Raw genomic sequence first — 21,133 nt, forward strand, 5'->3', positions numbered from 1 at the left:
TTTCAGGTCCTGCATAATGCCTCTTACTAGCTTTCATTAGTTTGCTTCCTAAATAAGTATTAAAGACGGGTGCCAGCTATTCAGCCTCGTTGTTAAAGAGAGGAATGAAAACCACACAGGAAACCATTTTGATCAGGAGGACTAGACAGGTACTTGTCCCCGGGTATCCCTAGCCATTGAATAATTCTGTGCTTTTTTCTGAGGACTTGATCTCCTCTCTCCAGCTTGGTGAGGTCCTGGCTTTGCTGGTAAGCCATTCCCTTTGGCAGTGCTGCCACAGCCAAGTCACTATGGTGTGACCTGATCTGAATGGCACAGCACGTCAGCCTCCTGTAGTTTTTCCACTTGACATGCTGCAGTGTACTGCCTATTCCCAGAAACAACAGCAAAAGAATAAGAAAAAAACAGAAATGTGTTTTCTGAAATACAAATTGGTCTCTCTTGGGAAACAACCTTGCTTTCAAAAGGGAGGATGAAAATAACTGTCTACTGACTGCATATGGAGTGTCAGTGCCACACAAGCACCATAATGCCCTCCTCAATCCTAGATTATGAAACATTTCTCCAGAGGCTCAGTACAAAATACAGGAAGAATAGGCTCATTCCTAATGAGGCTGTGGTATTAATTTTGAGGGAAAGGAAGCTTCTCACATGAAGAAAAATCTTTAAGCTTTAGCAACAGATTGTTTCTGGTCTACAGCTCCCTTAAAAATATAGAATTTAAGACAAATTACTTAATAGACAAGGAATGAGCTTGTTTAGAAATTCAGAAACAAAGAACTTAATGACATTTTTGTGAATTCTAGGTGTTAAAAAATTGGTAGGTGATCTGAGAAGACAAACACAGTGAATAATCAAGAAGCAGAATGCAGAAGTGAAAGGGCTACCCAGTGCAAATGTAGTATAAGTAAAACCATATGTTCAGGTTAATGCCTAGGTTATAGTGACACTATTCAAGTCAGAATTAAATATATTGCACTTAAATCTTCTAAGGAGGACCACTGAACATTGGTTCTATTGTGAAGGACTGGCAGGCCTTGTTAACGAATATACCCTTGAAGAGGAGCTGAAGCATTGGTAAGAGGGGAACATCCTGCCTCAGAAGGTGACAAAGGCTGGATGATTACCCAATAAGCATGAAGTCAGAGAAACTCTGTGGTAACTGGGGGAAAGGCAAAGGCAGCAGGGGAAGATCACTACCACTGACTCAATTCAAGACCCAAAAGACTTGACCCCTCGCACCTGTAAGGAGCATGTGTGCTAACTTTCATAGCAAGCAAGGTTAATTTAATTATAGCTAAGAAATGAGGGACAAAGCGATAAGAAACTAACCAATGGTCATTACAGTGAATGTGTATCTGTGTAGTTTGAAGTGTATAAATACACTGAAGCTCTTTTGTGCAGTGTGCTAGCTTAGTGGAATTGTCACCTAGTACCCACCTCTGTACAGACATGAAATAAAATAAACATCTCAACTCTGTGTGTATTAGCTTGCATGTAGGGTGAAAGAATCCTTTTCTTGGGGTAACACAATGAGCACCCCTGTGCTGCTTTCAGTACAAGGCAAATTAGATCCAAGCATTGCCTTGAATGAGCAGAACTGAGCTCTGGTGTTTTCTGAGAGTAGTAACTACTACACTCTGTGTTCGGATCCCATGTCCCCTGTCTTCATACCTAGGGCATCAAAAGGAAGAGAAGAGATGCTCAGAGGTCAAAAGCAGACCCTTTTACATCTGTTTGGCCATGCTACTGGAGATGGTTACCATCTGGAGGACAGTGTTGCAGAGATTGTCATTGCCATTTTTGGAACTGCCACTAGAACAGCTGCTCTGCTTGATTGGGATTACAGCTGTAGGTATGTCAGCAGCATAAAGCTGTTTCCCAGCAGAGTCTTGCCAGCTTTTGGCAACAGCTGGGATCCTTAACTACCTTACTCGAATGCTGCTTAAGTATTGGGGAGACCTGAAAAAGTCAGTGTTATTCCACACAGTGTTGCCATTTACAGCCTCAGTGCTGGAAGAAGAACGCGGTGCCAAGATCTCTGCATGGTCTTCTTTGGCATATATACAGATGTGATGATCCAGGTTTTCACTGACTTTATCAAATCCCATGTAGTGAAAAGAGGGAAGTCACAATATGAACAGTGATATAGTAGGACTATTGGGTGCTGTGTTTAATTCTGCATCTCTCTAACATCAGAAGCTTGAAGTGCCCAAAAAAAATGGTTGTGTGTTAAAACCTGTGCAGAGTTGTGCTGAACTCATTAAAAAGTATAGGGACACAGCAGGCCTACAGCAATGTCATGAGGCTTGGGGCTGTGTGCTGAATTCCTGCAGCACACAGAGCATGAAGTCTAGCAGTATTTCTATATGCTCCCACAGATGCACTTTTTCTCCTAGCTTATGCTGTTGCTGAATATAATCTACACAGCCTTCATCACTCTTGCCACAACTTTCTCCTAAATGAGCCAACACTATCAAAAGAACCAACATCCACAGACATCTTTGTGCCAGCTCTGAGCTATGGTGCCACTCTTGTTCCCTTCCTGCTGTCTTCCAAGCATGTCTGTTAATAAGAAATCAAAATCTAAGTGCCAGTGAAATCTATCAGGCACACCTAGGAAACTCAGGAAAGGTTTCCTGGCATTTGGTGGAGGAAGGACAACATTTCCTAGGGAAAGGAGGAGGGGAGCTAAAGAGATACTTATTCAGCGTCTGTGTTGTCAGAAGAAAGTGTACATCTCAGTGTGAATGTGCCCCTGTAAAAAGGGTGGGTGCTTGGTCTCATAGTTTCCACTTTTTCTTTCTTTTCTTTCTGCTTGCTTTTGTTGTTTTATGGGAACCACAAGAAACGTAGGTATGACATGCCTGCCCATGTGAAGCATTACAGTAGTCTATCTGACCTCAAAAGACCTGTCATGCATCTTTTGCTGGAGGCTATATAATGGATGGGTTATTCTCAAAGGGAATATGAGAGTCACAAATCATTTCCACACAGAGACCTAAGAAATCACATTATAGACTGAAAGGCCAGTGGAAAGTCAACAAAAATGCCCTTGAGCCTGGACAAACTTTTGTCCTGGATCAGAGAGATCACTAAGTTTGAGAGAAATAGATGTGGCATTGAAATTTGTTTTTCTGTTCCTGAAGTGAAATACTTTTTGTTCAATATAAAAGTAAATACTTGCTATTTTGCTGAGATTATCGAATTGTGAGTCCAGTAAAGGACAAAGTCCAAATCTGTCACCACTGAAGGCTCCACAGGATCTGGGCAGACTGATATTCACAAGCCGCTTCTGATGTGAGTTCCTGACCATGGCCCATATCTAGAAGCCACCTCCAAGACATGCTCTCTCTGATGGTATTTGGGCATGGGTACACAGTATAAAAGTTGCTTACATTAAGTAACAACCAGGCTTTAGTTTGTCTTTTAACAAGTGAAAGGAATGAGACTTAATCTTAACAGTTTCTAAGAGAAATGCAAATCTTCTTAATGCAGAGTACATGCAATTCATTATTAATTTTGGTGAAATGTGGAGTGCACCTTGCTGTGCAGGCCAGCTGCTCATTTATAAAATTGATTACACGTTCTCTAAAGCCATCTCTAGGGAGCAGCTAAATTGCATCCATTGATGCCAAAGACTTTGATATTCCTGTGGCTAAAGAATATTAATAATAACCAAGAATGAAAGAAAGACAGGCTACATTCTGATTTTTGATGTTTGTCAAATTTTGCTTGACTCATAGTTTTAGGGAAATGTGTTTCTGGCATGTAAGCTGTTGTTAACCTCACAGCAAGAGCACCTCAAGATGTCTTGGAGTGTCAAGTCTATTTTAATTGTGAAATAAGGTAATAATTATGCTGCTTTATTTTTTTTTTTCCCCATCACAATCAGGTGCTTGGTTCAAACAATAAAATATTGGCTTTTCAATTCTGTTCCTTCTGTCTGATGTCACCATCAGCCCTGTGAAGTGCAAAATGAAGATGGAGGGGAAGGAACATTCACCTTGCTTTGCATAAGGCACTTCCTTTTAGGTGTGGGGGACCGGTAGATGTTGCAGGCAAAGCTGAGGACAGTGGTCACCACCTGGCCCCGAGCTTCATTGGAAGCCACTGAGCTGCCTGTCTCTGGTTGCCAAGGGGCTCGTAGTGGGTGCAGGGGCATCATCCCCCACAAATATGTGACTGTGGCTTTTGAGATGAGTGTGCACATCGCCTTTCTCTGACAAAAAGAGGCTGGAAGGAAGATGGGAGGAGAAGGACTACTGCCCACCTGGCAGTGCTGCGAGCACCTCTGACATAAACCAGGCCCCCAGCCCCTCTTCTAGTCAACATGAACTGAGCATAGAAATTGGGCTTTAAGAGATGGATCGTGTATTTGCAGATAACCATCAGGTCTTAATGGCTTATGAATTGGTGGTGATAGCTCTGTATGTAAGGTAAAATTCAACAGTCTAGTGTTATGTCTATAATATCAAATAACAGCATAAAAATGTGTGAACTGCCTGAACTTCGGTTTTCTGCAATTGTATAGCACAATTTTTTTCTGAAACATATCCTTCATGAACTATTCTCCAACCCCGCAGTGAAAGCTCTTGTAAACCAGTGTAGATGAACGTCAGACCGCAAAACAGATACTGCTTATAAGTGGATCATGAAGAAACTGCAGAAAAATTAAAAGGCTGCACGGATTTTCCCATTTCCTAGCTTGAATTCACTTAAATCTTGTATTTCACAGTGAACTTGTAGTTAGAGGAGTTCTAGAAATAAACCTAATAATCCCTGAGTGACAGACTGTGGCATATGTTGTTTATGCTTTCCAAAGTCATCTGTAGTCTCTGGCTTTCAGAAATGGCTTTCAGGTGACGTGTTTCAGCTCAGAGAGTGGGACAGACACGTGGAAGGATGCAGGATGGTGGGTGGGGGCCGCTAAGGTCCAAGGCAGCAATGTGCCGGCTGCTGATGGCTATCAACATTGGTTGTTGAAAGGGCAGGTCAAGCCATGCTGGGGGAAGACTCGGTGCTGCCTCCATGCTAGCCAGGTGTCTCACTCACATTTCTGGATGAAGCCCACCTGGGAGCTGCAGAATGGGTCTTGATGCTTTTCCCGGTTCAGAAGCCACAGCTGGAATTGGGTTGTCAGGGAGCGGCAATTTACATTGTTCACAAGGCCTCGGTAAAGCTTCCCTGGGAGCTGTGTAGGCTGAGAAAGGTAAGGTTACTGCAGTGGGGCAAGGACTTTCCTCCCCACTTGCCTCCTCCTGTTGTGAAAATAAAAGCTTCATGGGGTCAGAGTAGGGAAGTGCTTGTGTCTGGACCTTTAAAGAGGAATTTTGTGGAGGACTGGTTAACCTTGAGGTCTGGTGAGTCTCCCAGGAATATTCAGTATTTGTATGTTTTTCTGCAATGACTGTTTAATGTAAACACCTACAGGATGCTTGCACTGTAAAAGCAGCTGGTTCTCCCCATATCTCTCTGCCCCTACCTGAGGACCCTGCCCTGAATGACCCTGCTCCTCTGCTTCTTTCAACCAGTGCATCTGCAGCTCTTTTGCAACACAGGACAATTTCAGATTCATGGGGCTGGAGTGTGGAGTGTGATTGCTGTCACAAGCTCCGCCCTAAGAAGCTTCATGTGCACCACCTCATATTTAAAATTTCTCTGTGTGCCTTGTATTGAAGGCCTGGAAACGAGAGGCTAACATATCTTTTTAAAAGGACCAACTTTCAAAAAAAAATTAAAAAAGGGAAAGGCAGATGTCAACAGTTCTAGTCCTGCCTGGATTAGGTCAGAATGTTTGAGATGATGAAACAATTTTAAAAGTTCCTTGCTCTGGATATTTTTTTTTTTCATTAAGTCTGTCCAGTGGTTACAAGGAGGAGGTTGTTGTGCTATACTCAACCCCTGCACTGCAGGTTCTTTACATACAAGTGTAATTGCTGGGGACAGGAGCTGGTGAGTTTGGGGGATGTCAGTAGATAACTCTCTAATGCTCAGCTAATTCAGGAAACCTCATAATCAGTTACCATAATATGTTGAATACTTGTCAGAAAAATGCATCTGTTTTCTTAAGAGTCTCATATAAATGCCTGTACGAAGACAAATTGTGATGGGATCAAAGGACAGGTGCTCAGACACAAGTTCAACGGGAATTATTTTCTGTCCTGGAATGCAGGGCAAACCTATTTTTCTGTAAAGGAAAAGTGGAGAATGAACATGCTAGCTTGTACAAATAACAATTGTCTGAGACTATTAAAAGCATCACTCGTATCTGAAATTTCAGTTACTGTAGGAAAAGACAGCCATGGCTGTCAGCCTCTTCAAAGCTGGCCAACTGATTCTAATACCAGGGTTTTTTCATAGTTTTCCTCCTTAAACATTATTGCTGCTTTTAAAAAGCTCACACCCTAAGCTTGACAGAGATGCCGAGTCTGAAGGAGAGCTGACTGAAATAAATGTCAAGCAGGAATCCTGCTATATATGTCACAGCAAGAAAGCAAAATTTTCTGCCTCTGACAGTGCTTCAAGAAAGTGCTGGGAGAGCAGTGTCACAGGGCACCTGCTGGGAAGCTCTCCTATTTTTAAAAACGAAAATGGGTTTTGGAGTCGGGCCTGTTGCTGCTGATCCAAGTTTGCCTGAATTGCGTGGGTCACCCGTTTGTGATAAAATACCCTAAGAGTCTTCTAACGATGCAATGGATGTGCTCACTGCCCTCTCAATTTACTGTCAGTGCCAAGGGAGGGGTCTATACTCCGGAGAGGAGGAAGGCATTGCACTGGTCACACGAGGGCGTTTGAACGGTGCACTTGAAATGGAAGAGTTGTTCTGAGAACACGCTGGCTTCCGAAGTGAGCACACTGAAAAAAACTCCTTGCCTCTCATCCTGGGCTTCACGCTGGCTTGATTTTAAGCCCGGTAAGCACTCCTGCGTGAAACAAGCTGTGATTTTTGAGTCTTGGCAACTTTGTTTCTGAATGTCCACAGCTGGAGAGAGATGCCGGCAGCCCCACGCTGTGGGAGACTCAACCCTCAGCCCAAAATCAGGGCAGGTGTCATAAGGGAAAGACCAGAAGCTGGCCAGTGGGCGACACTGGGTCAGGCATGTAGCAGTAGGAGGGAGAAGTCGTGTCCCCAGCTGTGTTTTGGATGAGGCTTGCTCAGGAGGTGTGCTCTGAAGACACCTCAAGGTTTAGCCCTGAAGGGGAGAGAGATACAGGGGCATATATCATCTCAGAAGCACTGGGAGGGCTAGGAGGGCCTGAAAATGAAAACCTAGAGCCCTTGCTGTACCTCCACAAGTGGAAAATCTGCATGCAGTAGACTGGTTAAGGTCAGATACAATGACTAAATCTGCAAATTTGGATTTATATAAAACCCAGCTTCTGCTTCAAATGCAAAATCAATCACTGGGACCTGCCTTTAAGTGAGGGACCAGTTTGGTTTTAGTCCTCATGTCAAGTAAAATTTAGTCTTTGCATACAGTTTAGGCTAGAATCAAATCATATATAGGTAAAAACTTGGAATTTCCCCATTTGTATCACTTGTTGATTTTTTTGCACCTGTTTTTCTGAGAATAGGCCTATTTTTATGGTATGCAGCTTATTGAGAATCTGACTTTTAGTCTTTCCTCAGACTTCAGGTGAATTTGACAACCCGTGATCTGCCAGGTCCCACACCCCAGGCCAGGTCTACACAAAGTCTGGGGAAAGACAGAAAGTTAAGGTATCTCTCAATAAATCAGCTGCATAGCACAAAAATGACCCCTAGTCAGGCCAAACATTAGAGACTTCACTCTCTGGGTCTGTAACTATGAGTGAAATGGAAACTACCTATCTAGATCCTTCATATTAGAAGGTGCTCGAATTGTATCTAGCTAGATCTAGTCACTGAATTTTTTAAATTTCAAACTCAGGGTTACAGAGTATTGGAAAGGATTTTTTGAACACAAAGGGCTGTAGGTTTAGATGAACAAGGGTCTTTAGGCGTCAAAATTTTATGTAAGGTCTTAGTATGTGTTGGCCTAACTTTATATTGGCTGTGACTTCTATGTGTTAGTGTTAACAAACTTTCACAGCTGCTGATTGTAGATGAAATTTTAGCAATTGGATTATCCTACTTACCCTTCTCTGTGCCTTCTCTTTAGTGAATTACACTTAGCAATGCAAGCTTTTAAGAAAGGAAATAGAAAAATATTTCAATATACTCCAGCTGTTGCTAATGCAATCTCATTTTTCCTTCAGCTGTCAGAGAACTAATACATCATGAGGCGAAAATGTGTGTCAAAGATGCATACTTTTTCCATTACAGCATAGTAAAATGCCAGTCTGTCCTTCTGAGGATTCAAAGCTAGCCAGTAGTTTGATTTTACTCTTCCCTGACTACTCTTTGCAGAATATTAGGTCAATGAAAGCTGTGGGAGCTTAGTTATTAGAAAATTAGAGCACAGTGTCTCATTATTCTGTATTCTCAACACAGAGCTATTTCTTTAGTTCAGATGCATTTCTGCAGACTGTTTAGCAGCAGTGCTTTTATTATAGCAGACTTGCAAGAAACTGAGGGGAATGGATGAGATGAATACTGATGAAACTGCATTAAAGAAGAGTTCTGTGTTGCAGGGTCAGTGGTGTGTGCACGTGCCATTGATGTGTTTTCCCTGTGGTTATCTGTATCATGTCCTTTGATGTGAAAAGTGTACAGCTGCAATTCAGACCGTATCAGTGATGTTACCGTATTTTTGCATTTCTTATGTCTAGACCATGACTTGAAGAAGGACTGAAATCTAGCTGCAGCGAGGCCTCAGTCAATGTGTGTGATGGAGACTAGAAAGTCCTTCAAACCATTTTTGTATCAGAAACTTGTAATTCTGGCACTGCTGGAACTTCATACTCAGTGACCTGTGATGGTCCTCAGGCTCCACACCGAGCGTGTGAAACCTATTGCAGGTTTCCTCAGAACTATTTGTTTTTTGGGGGTAGATCCACCAAACATCTTAAATATGGGAATACTTGGATTTTGAGCCCTCTGTGGTCCCTGGCTCATGTTAATCCCCCAGAGTGTGGAGGTGGTGGAGACATAGGGACCCAGGAGCAACATTCATGGAACTCAATAGACCCAGTGTGCCACTAAATTAAATATGCTGGAAAGGAAACAATCCACTCCCAAAACAACTCTCCCCCTCCCTGCTTTTCCACTGACTCCCCAAATCCCTTACATCAGGCTGAAGGCAGGCACATAATTCTGCTTGGAGTCCTCAGATGCCAGCTTCTTCTGTACCTCTGAGTGTCTCTCCCTCATTTAACAAAAACATTTCTGCCAGACTTCAAGGGAGGTTTTGTATCCGAGTATCAAAACATCTTTGCATACACAGTATTTGGACCTAAAAGGGAGGGGGGCATGTCTGTGACTTGCAAAGAAAAAGAACAAATCTAGCTTTGACATACAAACGGTGGATGATCAGAAAACATTGGATGGATGCAAGTAGTGCTATCCAGTATCAACACTTCCATGACCAGATGTCTTCTGTGTGGAGTTTTGCCAGTTGTACAGTACCTTCAAGGTTAGGGTTCACAAGTCAGTAGAAGTCCCAAGTGGAAAACTTGAACTGAAATAGGAAGTAAGGTGTTATGGTCATGCTGGAATTGGGGCATGTGTTCTCCTACACATTTTGCTGCTGCAGACTGTTCAGTTTGTTAGGGGAAGATGTGTCTGCATAGCTAAATCGGTCATCTCAAGAACATGGAAATGCTGTGATCTGTCATTTAAAGTGGTCCTTAGGTGCTTAATGTCCTTTGGGATCTTCTAAGAGGTCTTATCAACTTAATTTTTTAAACTCCATGTCCTTTAAATCTACTTCTAAACTGGAAAAAGTGTAGGACTGTACAAAGGTTGTGATCACCTTGAAGACTCCTTTCTTTAGCCCCATTCCTAATTAACTGCTGTGACACTTCAGAGGAGGAAATTTGATGACCCTGTGCTGCTTAATGTTTGGCAGTAGCAGGTTTTCAAACAACATGTTTTTATTATTTGGAGGCCAGGCATCACTGAGCAGAACAGATTTAGTTGCAGTAACCTTCTCTAAAATTATCCTGCTAATGAATTAGTCTCTCAGCAGAATTGTACCAGAGCTATGTGCAATCACACGCCGTGTTGTCTTTTGTTTCAACACACAATGGTAAATTTAGGGGATGAACTTTGGACTTACATCTCTCCCATTCATGATTATTGGGAGATGGTGGGGAAAAATACCTCTAAGAGTTTATAAGAGGGAACAATAGTATTATATTAAAAAAAACCTATGACCCAAAACCGAGGTACCTCAGTCCCACTTATGAACCAGTGCTATCAATTTGCTTCTTTGCTAACTCCTTCAGTCAGGCACCAAGATTTGCAAATTGCAGTGCTCTGCCAGCACACAGTGTGCTTAATAACCCTGTGTAAGGGTGCAGATACACAAAAACCTGCCTTTCTACCCACTGTTGTGTGTTTAAATAAAGGGTACCTGCAGGGAGCACAAGGCAGTGGAAGAAGTTCTTTCAGTGGGATATTCACACTTCACATTAGCCCTGAGATGAGTGAATAAATACAACCTGTAAACACTTCATAAAATGAGACAGCTCAATACAAATATTTTACATTTATTGGAAGAGTACAGTAAAAAGGGGACTGCAGACTCATTAGTGGTAACTGGTCCATAGGAAAAGACAAAGGACTATTCAGAAAAGGTCTGCAGTTTACAAGAATTCTGAAATTCTGTTTTGTAACCGCCTAGGAAAATAAAAAGTTAGCTTGAGTTCAAAAGTGTAACCCTAAAGTATACAAAAAATTGGCAAATAAATAACATTAAAATGCAGATCTATTTAAAATGATAAAGGACAGACCACTGGCAACTGTATTACATAATTATAATTTTCAGACTTGCTTAAAAGCCAGATAAACTCACAAATGTTGTTTTTTTTTTTTTTTTTTTTTTACATGTGTACTTTTGGAAAGAAGCACCCACTTCCAGTGTTATGTATTATCGATCTGTTTCACAAATATATTCGTTTAAACAATAAAGAGTATAAAAGGTGCTTTACCTGATATTAAGCTTGCTTGCTGGTGCATATTTTGGCACAAAAATAAGTAGATATCTAAACAATTTTGCAAACAGTATCTGTGCCCCGTTCAAGGTTACTGGTGTCAAAAGTCTTGCACATGCTAACAGGTCACTGAAACAACCTTCCCTCCTCCCCCAACATCCCTCCTCTATCTCCAGCTGCCTACAATTATACGTAGGATAAGTTATACATGGACTGAAAAAATAGTAGTCACACCAATCTTAGTCTGAGTTTCATCTCTGGAAGTCATTTGAACATTCATATAACCACACACGCCTTTAACTGAAGGGACAAGATAGGTGTCCATTGTTGGCTTTCAGTCCTCAAAATTTCTTTTCAGTCTGCTTATCTTTTGTGTCCTGTGTGATGAGCCTATCTCATGAGTTCTTTCCTATTGCATGTTTTTAGCATTTCAGTGAAAATTAGGTGGGAAGCTTGATGGAAAAAAACAGGCTAAATTGTCAGTTACAGGTAATGATACAATTAACAGCAGAAACAGGTATGTTTTTCTAGTTGTTCTGCCTATTGAAGACTTTGAATCTGTGACATGACTAAGCAAGAGGTGGAAGGAAGGAAAAGAGTGCAGAGACTGAATATTGCATTTCTGCATTTCATGACAAAGAAAAAAAGATCACTATTTCTCCTTTCACCATCACAACTTCAGGTGTTTTACAGAATTAGCCACACTCTAAGACAGAGCAGACTTCTAGTCTCCAATGGATTTATTAGTGACTTTTACTGAACATAGGTGTATTATAAAAAGGGGCATGCAGACTGCAAGACCTTCTCTCTGGCATCCTGGCTGCATCCACACTACATATCAGAATCACTGACAGCATCTGAATTGGCTACCTGAACTCCACATTTCCCTTCCCTAATAAACTAGAGAGGAAAGAAGGTACAGTTCTACCTTACTGTTGAATTGAAGTCAGATACAATTATTAGTATTGCAGAGGTATCTTTAGCAAGGAATACTACCGTTCTAACTGTGTAACAGGTTTTTAATTGAAACAATTACTTTAGTGATATTTAAAATGCATTAAGCCGTATCACCTCAGACACCTGGTGAAAGATCAGTTCCCTGTAGACGTCTACTGACTTTGCAATGCTTATCTTCTGAAGTTGCAAGTCTCAGCACTTCATGGTGGCAGTCGTGGATATAATTACCAGTATAAGTAAATGTTATATGATATACAGAAGTCAAATTTCTAACAGCAAAATGGATGACAATAATAAAAATTAACACTATTTGGAAAGGTCTGTTAAGAAGAAGGAAGTTTACAAAAAGGCTTAGTTGGAATTAAGTTACTGCTGTTAATTTTAAAGGTATTGTTTAGTTCTGGTCTGAAAGCAAAATCACTGCTTTTTCAAGGAGCATATATAGTTTTATATTGTTCCCTAGTAGGGGCAGGATACTCTGTATTGTAAACTAGGCAGTCAGGAATGTTGTTTTTCTGATGTCCTTTATGATGTGGACATTTCACGATATATTTAGAGTTTGTAACTTGATCAAAAAATGTGTTTGGAACAATGTGCTTCACCTTGATTCACAGTTACTTCCATTTTCATACAAACACATTGCCACAGGTATGAAGGTATAATGACTATAATATTTTTGAGTCAAACAAAAGCAGGGATATACTTGAACTTTTCTGTCACAATAGTAACTCCTTTGAGGTAAATGAAAGGACACCATTTGTGGTACCTGGAGCCATCAGAATTAGGAAATGTGTGGGAGTTGCAACAGCCCAGATTATTACAGCAGGGCTCAGCTAGAACTATAAACTTATTGCAGCCCTTTTTAAAGAGCAGAAAGATTAAGAATTGAAGCAAAAGGTCAGAGTGAAGTAGTTTACGTATCAGTTAACCAAGGATTTTGTATTACTACTGCATTTAACAATTATGGAATTCTTTATGTGTTGAGAAAGACTGAGCTGGGTGTATATAAAGACAGTAACGTGGATCTTTTTTTAGTGGTGAAAACTTCTGGCTCATGCTTTCAAGATGTGTAATCTAGAAGGAACTGCTGATCAATCTGATTTTCCATTTAAAAAGCATAATTGCCTTAAATTGATGAAGGGTTTCCATGGAGAAGTATGTGCTGTCTCTCTTACTGTACTCACAAAACTTAAGTTATGTATTTATCTATAAAAACTTGTAGTTCTAAAACTAAATGACAGTTCCAAATAGTAGCACTTTTTTCCAAGCCTTCTTTGCTAGTAGCAATGTGAGTCCTAGGTTATCATAGAGGTTCACAGGTCATATTTATCTATAAACACAAAAACAGTTATTGCAAGTTTTATTTACAAAGCATTCAATTCTGGGAGGATAGAGGAAGAAAGAATGTACTTCATGACTCTTTTATGTTTTCACTTTATGACCTCAGTCAATTATATTTGAGGGCTTTATTTATCCATTTTTTGTAAGTATGGCTAACAGTTTTTGATTTAGAGAAGGCATACATAATCTGAGATCTATAAATGAACTACTCTCTCATAGCTATAATCTGAAACAGCTGCAAAATGACAATACACGTAGCTAGCAATCTAATTAGTCCTTTAGCTCACAAAAAAAAAAAAACCAAACCATCTGAAAATTCTAATTTAAGTCCTATCTAGATGATGTCTGAGAAAATGGGTGTTCTAAAACAACTAATAATATACAACTTCCTGAAAATGAAACAACTCAGAGTTAACACCCAAGTTCTATACTTGGACATACATTCCAGTTAAAATTTTATGTCAAAGAGACAGAAGGACATAACAGGGACATAAGGGAAACTTAGAGTTATTGGTGGAGGTAGCATCCCCTTGGAGAGAACAATAAATGTATATCTGAACCCTCCTATTTTGTAGATTAGTAGTAAGGCTGAAATACAGAAACAGCTTTTGCTTATTTGATGTGGAACCAAAATCAAGTTGGCTTCTAGAGTCAAATCTGTGAAATTTAGGGGATAAGCTGCTGATTTTAAAACAATGGTGCTCATCATAGTGAAGACAATGACTAATAACTGAATGTGGAAGTTAAGGAAAATGTGGGAGCTAACAGGCAGAACTTGCTGTACTTTTTAATGACAGAATCTTCCATTCCTTTGTCTGAAAGTAAGGTTGGGTGTTAATAATGCACTAATATGCAATGCTGTAGGGTATGTAAGAGCTGGAAATCACAGATACATTATCAGTTTTGGGAAAGGAATTGTGGTAATACTTGAAAGACTGTTCAGAATGTGGCAAGTGAAAGGATTCTTCTGTTTCAACTTGGAGCTTTCAACTTCTTAAGCTTTTTTTTTTAGTTTTGTGTATTTTTTTTTATTTTTTTTTTTTAATTTTTTAGTTTTTTAGAAAGGAAACCTATCCTAGGGGAATTATAGTACAAGACTATAAAAAACATTCCTTACTTAGGTTACTCTTAAAGAAGCTTGATAGGTTTCTGAGGTTGATGCATTTTTCCTGTAAGTTGTTACTGATGATTGTTTAAGGACTGCTTTGTTTTACACTAAATGTGCATAAGGAAACTAGAAGAAAACATTTTTAATTGAGCTGATGTCTCAAATTTACCACATCACTCTTAAAAACTCATGTTTTTTTGGAACTTCAGGAATATTAGACTTGCCCTATACTTTCTAATTACTAATTAAAGTCCTGTATCCCTGAAAGTGAAGGACTGCATGAATACGATTCTAAGAAGAAAAAAAAAAATGTACCTTGGTTGGTAGTAGGGGTATCCTTCCCTCCACATATCCTGACTTGACTAGCAAGAATGCTTCCAACAATATCACATGTCCTTCCAATCTTTAGGAAAAAAAAATAATTGGTGAACTCTTCTTTTAATAGCAAACTATTTTATGCTCAGTCGTAAAAGTGTTACAAATCCAAGTGCACTGGCATAACAAATATTTCTATTGCTGATAAACAGGACAGATGTTACAGAAGGTGGATTCTCTCAATTAGCCTCTTTCTTTTTATTCTATCTTTACATTGAGTTGTTATTAATTATGACAACCAACCGTTTTCAGAACTACTGCTCCTGAGTATCATGTTTGATGACACTTTTTACACACTAACTCAGCTCTTCAAATATTGCACTGTATTGAGCATGCCTGTGGCACTGCCATTTAGAGAACACGACAGTAAGAATAATGGAAACAGGGCCAGTACTTAATCACTACTGTTAATATCCATGCAGCAGCATATCTGGGAAAATCTGAGTAGGGGTAAGAGATTTTTAAATGCTTCTGACAGTTGGTTACTCTGTAACCTCAGGAAAGTGTTTTTTCTTTAGCATCTTTACAATGGGTGCAAAAGGGAAAACAAAATAGTTATAAGAGATAACAAATGGGCAACTTCATAGTCAGTTTTAGTGATGTGCTTGTAGGATTTAAGTAAGCATAACAGGTGGTCAAAGACATGGATGAAATAATACTTAAGTATGAATAACCTACTATTTATTTCCTTAACAAGTTTTCTGATTCTCATCAATAAGATCAGGCTTACTTTACAAACTGCAGTTCTTACTGAATAGCCTTCTGGGGATACATGTTCCAATAAAAACTTTCAGTAAAAATATTAGGGAACTCTTCAAATGGCAGATTTTTGTTACGAAGAAGTGCAATACAACTGCAGTTGCTAAATGAAAAATTAGTTCATTGGTTTCAATAGAAACTAATGAAAATGTACATTTCAAAGAGAACGTCTTGGTGGGATGTTGACTCCCCAAAATCGCACTTTGCTGAAGTAAGGTTTGTTTTCAGACAAGACACTTTTCACTATTTTACCTTCCATAAAATTGAAATGCTTAAGAATCCTCATGATTTCACTGATGACTGAAATTTGAAGCTAGCATATGTGCTTAATTTCTATTGAAAACTAACTAATGATGCATTTTTTTGCCCTCAAAACAGTATTTCTTAGAATTATGAATGCAATTCCTTGGAAAAAGATGAAAATAACAGTTAATCTGTTGAATTCCATGTCACGTAACAGGCTGAGGTATTTCTATCTGACCCTTAACAGTATTCAGAGTTTCTCCCACTTAACAGTGTAAAAAATTCAGGATTCCCTCAGGGTCTCCCTGGTTGGGACAGTGCTGGTGTAAGAACCTACCTGAAACACTGTACTTGTAAAAGAGACTGCGTCTTAACTTTTTTCTATATTCTCTAGCATAAACACATTATGTGAGCTAAATGACCAGTATCTGGCTAAACTATACAACACTAAGTCATCAAAAGTCCATAGAAAGCAGATACGGAGGCTTTGGTTCTTGAATACCACATCTTTCTTTTAAATTTCATTTTATGGCAGGTTTGTTTTTCAGCTTCCCTGTGAGAATTTTACAAAAATTTAAAACCAGTATCTATAGGTAAAGGTTCCACTTCCTAAATGGTATAACTGCAATAATTACAGGTGAAACATGATGAACATATTCTGCCACAAACTGTCAAATTAATGATAAGAAAACAGTGTAAATAATTGAAGAGACGTACCTGTGTTTAAATTTATTCTATATGTATAAACTCATTCTGGTATTCTCCCAAAGAGTTATTATTTTTGAACTGAATTGATGTCTACTTCAGGAATAAGAATAAATTTTTTTGCTGCTGTAGAAATCTCATGTTTTAAAAAGTCTTTAAATTTAAACAGAAGTGTGATATGAATTACAAATGTTAACTATTTCAGAGTAAAATATGAGTACAATTTTTATCTTTTCCTGAGAGTCAGGATGGTGACTGGTTAATTTAAGACAAATAAAACAGTATTTTATCTTATAGAAATAAAACAGTATTTCTTTGCTGTCAAGAGAGCATATAGCAAAGTTCATCTCTTTCACAGAACAAGAATATTAACTCTCCAGAGAAGCTATGAATGCTGACAGAGGAGACACTGTTATCATTACCTGCAGACTTTAGTGATGCATACATAAGGACCTGCAGTTGGATAAATCTTGGATTTTTCCAAATGATTGTGGAACATTCCTTAAATATTAGTATACTTGCATTAGCATACTAGCAAATTAAGGCACAAACTTTATGTACTGCTTGAAAGCATACAAACTAATAAGAATGTTTCCCATTGGTCTTCAAAAATATCTTTGGGCTACTTGGAAGTATAGAACTAAGTAAATATATTCACTATGCTTATAAGGACATTTAAATTCATACCACCAAATTTTCCAAACACTTGCCTTCATGAGTATATATATGCTTCCTTAATTCCAAGAAAAAAATCACTTAAATCCAAGAAGCAGTCACCATGCCTTACATTTGGATACTGACAGTTCCACTTCAAATACAGGTGATGTGCTCCAGCATGATCATTCATTGTTTTATTTCGGCACTAACTCCAATATAAGAGACAAACTCATCTAGACTACACATTTTGGTCACACATAGCCCTTAAACATTACCACTCAGTACTACTATAAATACACTTCAGAGAGCAAAAATGTTGTGGACAATAGAAAATCACCTTAATAGAAATGAAAATGTAATGTAGCCACTGACTTCACTACATCTCAATCCCACTGTAACAATAAAGTATAGGGCTAAATAACATTGCAGATGCTATGTTGCTTCCAGTCCCTACTTCTTATTTGCATTAGCAGCAACTGTCATCCCCTGATCTGAGAAATGTAAGTTAATTCTTGGAAAAATTTTAAGCACCTTTAACTCTGGAATTCAGACCAGGATACTGTAACATGTTCCTATTTCTCTGTAGGGCCCTAGTAAATAGTTACAGCTGCAAAGAGGACCCAGAGCCAGAGTAACAAACTGTGCCTTTCCTCCCTCCCCTATCTAATAAGTTTTTATTCTTTTTGGCAGACTTTTTTTCTTATATAGACAAGGTTTTTATTACTGGTGGCATTTAAAACTTGCCTGTCCCCATTCTTTTAAAATCTGATTGCAATGATTTAAAAAAGTTATAAAGTTAGTATTTCTACTCTGCCTTGCTCAGCCTGTCAGAGGCTTTAAGCACACTTCTTTGTTTTGGTTTCTTGGAATAATCAGAATCAAAAGCAAATCTAGCAATTCACACTCTTTGACTCCCCTAAGATCAATATTTGTTATCTACTCCTATCATTAGTAAACCTCTTTCTGTTGGCCTACTGCTTTTACATATTACTTGGAAGGCAAATGATTTGCAGTATTTCTTAACATGTGTAGTCAAGACTTGATATTGGATTTTTTGCTTCTTAAATAAACATAGGTCATTGTAAAGGAGACATATTACTGAATTCTGATGGCTTTGTAGGAAGAAAAGGCATGGCCTAAGTAAATCACACCAAAAGTCAGAAGTATTTACTACAGTATGGTAAGAAATGCACAAGTAACTCAATTTTCTACAAAAGAAAATTCTGGATTTCACTGTTCAGTAAGCACATTTGCATCCAGAATCTAACTGACCTTCATCCTTAAAGTATCACTTTAAAATATCAGTTGCAGAAAGAATTTAAAAAATAGAAAAGTTTCTAGCTGAAATACTTGTCAAAACTATCTTAAATTTTAAGGCCAATATGTATGACAGTCACCACATTAGAGTGATACTAGTGTTGACGTATGGGACAGGGATAGCAGAGTGAGAACACAGCTTAAAGTAGAAAACCTCTGAAAAATGCCACTAGCAGTTACTTGCTGTAAAACAGATAGAAGCCACAGTCCCTTAAATCTATAGTATGTGCTTTTCTGTTTACATGTAACCTAAATGACAATATTACTGTGACTGGATATATAGCATTTTGCAGTATATGTCTTTAATGCAGGTGTAGACATCATTCAAGACGGTACACATGTATATATAAAAAAAAATAATTTCAAAGTAATCCTAGAAGAATATTGCAGATAATGTTGTATAAACGCATAGTGTTTGAGGGGAAAAAATTACTTCACTGGAAAATAAAGTCCCACACATTGAGTTTGGCACTTGTTTATCACTATGTCACTTTCTTTTTGACTGAAGACAGCTCTTTCTGAATCTCACTGAATTTTGGCCGGTTTTCTGGTTTGTAGTCCCAGCACCTCTGCATTATTTTATATATTTCTTCTGGACATTTTTGTGGTGCTGACATTCGGTAGCCTGGTACACAAGAAAAAAAGGGGAAAATGTTTAGCATTGAAAACTGATGTATACTGACAAATCTAAAAATAAATGTGTGAAGTTCAATATCATTGCATTAAAACATATCTCCAAGCTAATATGAGGGATGTCTTCAATATACAACCTAAGCAAGATAGATAATTATTACAGTAATCAAAACTCAGATACCAATGATATTTAAATTGGGCATGGTAAAATGCTAGTATGCTTCTCACCACAGAGGGCAGCAACATGCATACATTTGTTTCCTATATCTTAGGAAGTAGCTACCCTCCAGATTTTAATTGTGTCCCCTTTTTCCCCCCCACTGAGGAAATAAATAATAAACATTAAGATGGGAGTAAACTTCTTTGTTCTTTTTCAAAATGGATCAACTTTTATTCTCATGACTCTTCCCTTTTTTGTCTCCTTAAGAAGTTTCCTTCCCACCTGCACTTTATCCATTTATCCCTCCTGTTTTCTTAACTTTTATATTTTCCCATCATCTTAACTCTTTCTCTTTGTGTTTGTTTAGATAGGCAGTGGCCTTTCAAATCTCTCTGCTGCCATCAACTGAAGGAGGTCTCTGACTTGGTGATGAGTAGGAGAGTGAACAGGTAAATAAATTAGCAGCTAATCATTCAGAAGTCACAGATAAGTGGCCATTCCAGCATATCATCCATGGCCTGGACCAAAGGGATGTACTCACAGCTATGAAGGCAACCTCCAGATGAGTAGGAAGTTAAGCAAAAATTCCAGGAGGACTGCATGGATGAATAAGGAGGTCCTGGACACATTAAAACACAAGAACAGGTAATGTGGGAGGAATACATAAGCATTGTCTGAGTATCCAGGGATGAAGTTAGGAAAGCTAAAGCCCAGATGGAATTAAATCTGGCCAGGGATATCTGTAAGTACATAGGTAACAAAAGGAAGGCTAGGGAAAATGTGGGCCCACTACTGAATGAGGTAGGAAACTTAGTAACATGGGAAATGGAAATGGCTGAGGTACAGAATGACTTCTTCAGCTCAGTGTTTCCTAGCAAGACCAGCTTTCGTGAATCCCAGACCCCAGAGACCAGGGAGAAAGTCTGGAGCAACAAAGACTCACGCTTGGTGGAAGAGGATCTGCTCAGGGAATGCTTAAGCAAACTGGACTTAGGTAAGTCCATGGACCCTGGTGGGATGCACCCATGAGTGCTGAGGGAGTTGGCTGATGTCACTGCAAGGCCACTCTCAATAGTCTTTCATCCATCATGGTGAGTGGGAGAAGTATGTGAAGACTGGAATAAAGCAACTGCCACACCTCTCTTGAAGGAGGGCCCGGGGAACTGCAGGCTGGTCAGCCTCACTTTGATCCCAGAGGGAGGTTGTGGAGCAGCTAAATCTGGAAATGATTTCTGGTCACATGAAGGACAAGAAAGTCATCAGGAGTAGTCAGCATGAATTCACTAAGGGCAAGTCATGCTTGGCCAACCTCATCACCTGCTCTGATGAAGAGACTGGCCTGACAGATCAGGGGACTTCAGTAAGTCTTTCAACACTGTCTCCCATAAAATCCTTATGAAGACACTGTTGAATTATGGACTGGATGAGCAGACAGTGAGGCGTGTTGAAAACTGCTTGAAAGGCAAGTTCCAGAGGGAGGTGATCAGTGGCACAAAGTCTAGTTGGAGGCCAGCAACTAGCAGTGTACCCCAAGGGTCAATACTGGGTCTGATCCTGTTTAACATCTTCATTAGTGATCTGGATGATGGGGCAGAGTGCCCCCAAAGCAAGTTTGCTGATGACATCAAAATGGAATGAGGGGCCTATACACCAGAGGGTCATGTTGACATCCAGAGAGACCTGGACAGGTTGAAGAAATGGGCTGACAGGAACCTCATGCAGCTCAACAAGAAGTGCAAAGTTCTGCGCCTGGGAGGAACAACCTCAGGTACCAGTACATGCTGGGGACTGCCCAGCTG

The 21,133-nt window shown here is 39.3% G+C and overlaps 1 protein-coding gene across 5 annotated transcripts in view; it reads right to left on the minus strand.

Moving 5' to 3' along the window:
* Window positions 1–10,619: 10,619 nt before the first annotated feature.
* FER (FER tyrosine kinase) overlaps window positions 10,620–21,133 on the minus strand; it is a 196,971-nt gene continuing 186,457 nt past the window's right edge. For all 5 annotated transcript variants that reach the window (XM_032984034.2, XM_042787613.1, XM_042787615.1 and 2 more), the window contains one exon: window positions 10,620–19,166. In XM_032984034.2, coding sequence (XP_032839925.1) covers window positions 19,024–19,166 — 143 coding nt within the window. In that variant the 3' untranslated portion in view covers window positions 10,620–19,023. The remainder of the gene's footprint in view (window positions 19,167–21,133) is intronic.

Source organism: Tyto alba, unplaced genomic scaffold (genome assembly GCF_018691265.1).
Source record: "Tyto alba isolate M040663 unplaced genomic scaffold, T.alba_DEE_v4.0 Super-Scaffold_13, whole genome shotgun sequence".
Classification (NCBI taxonomy): domain Eukaryota; kingdom Metazoa; phylum Chordata; class Aves; order Strigiformes; family Tytonidae; genus Tyto; species Tyto alba.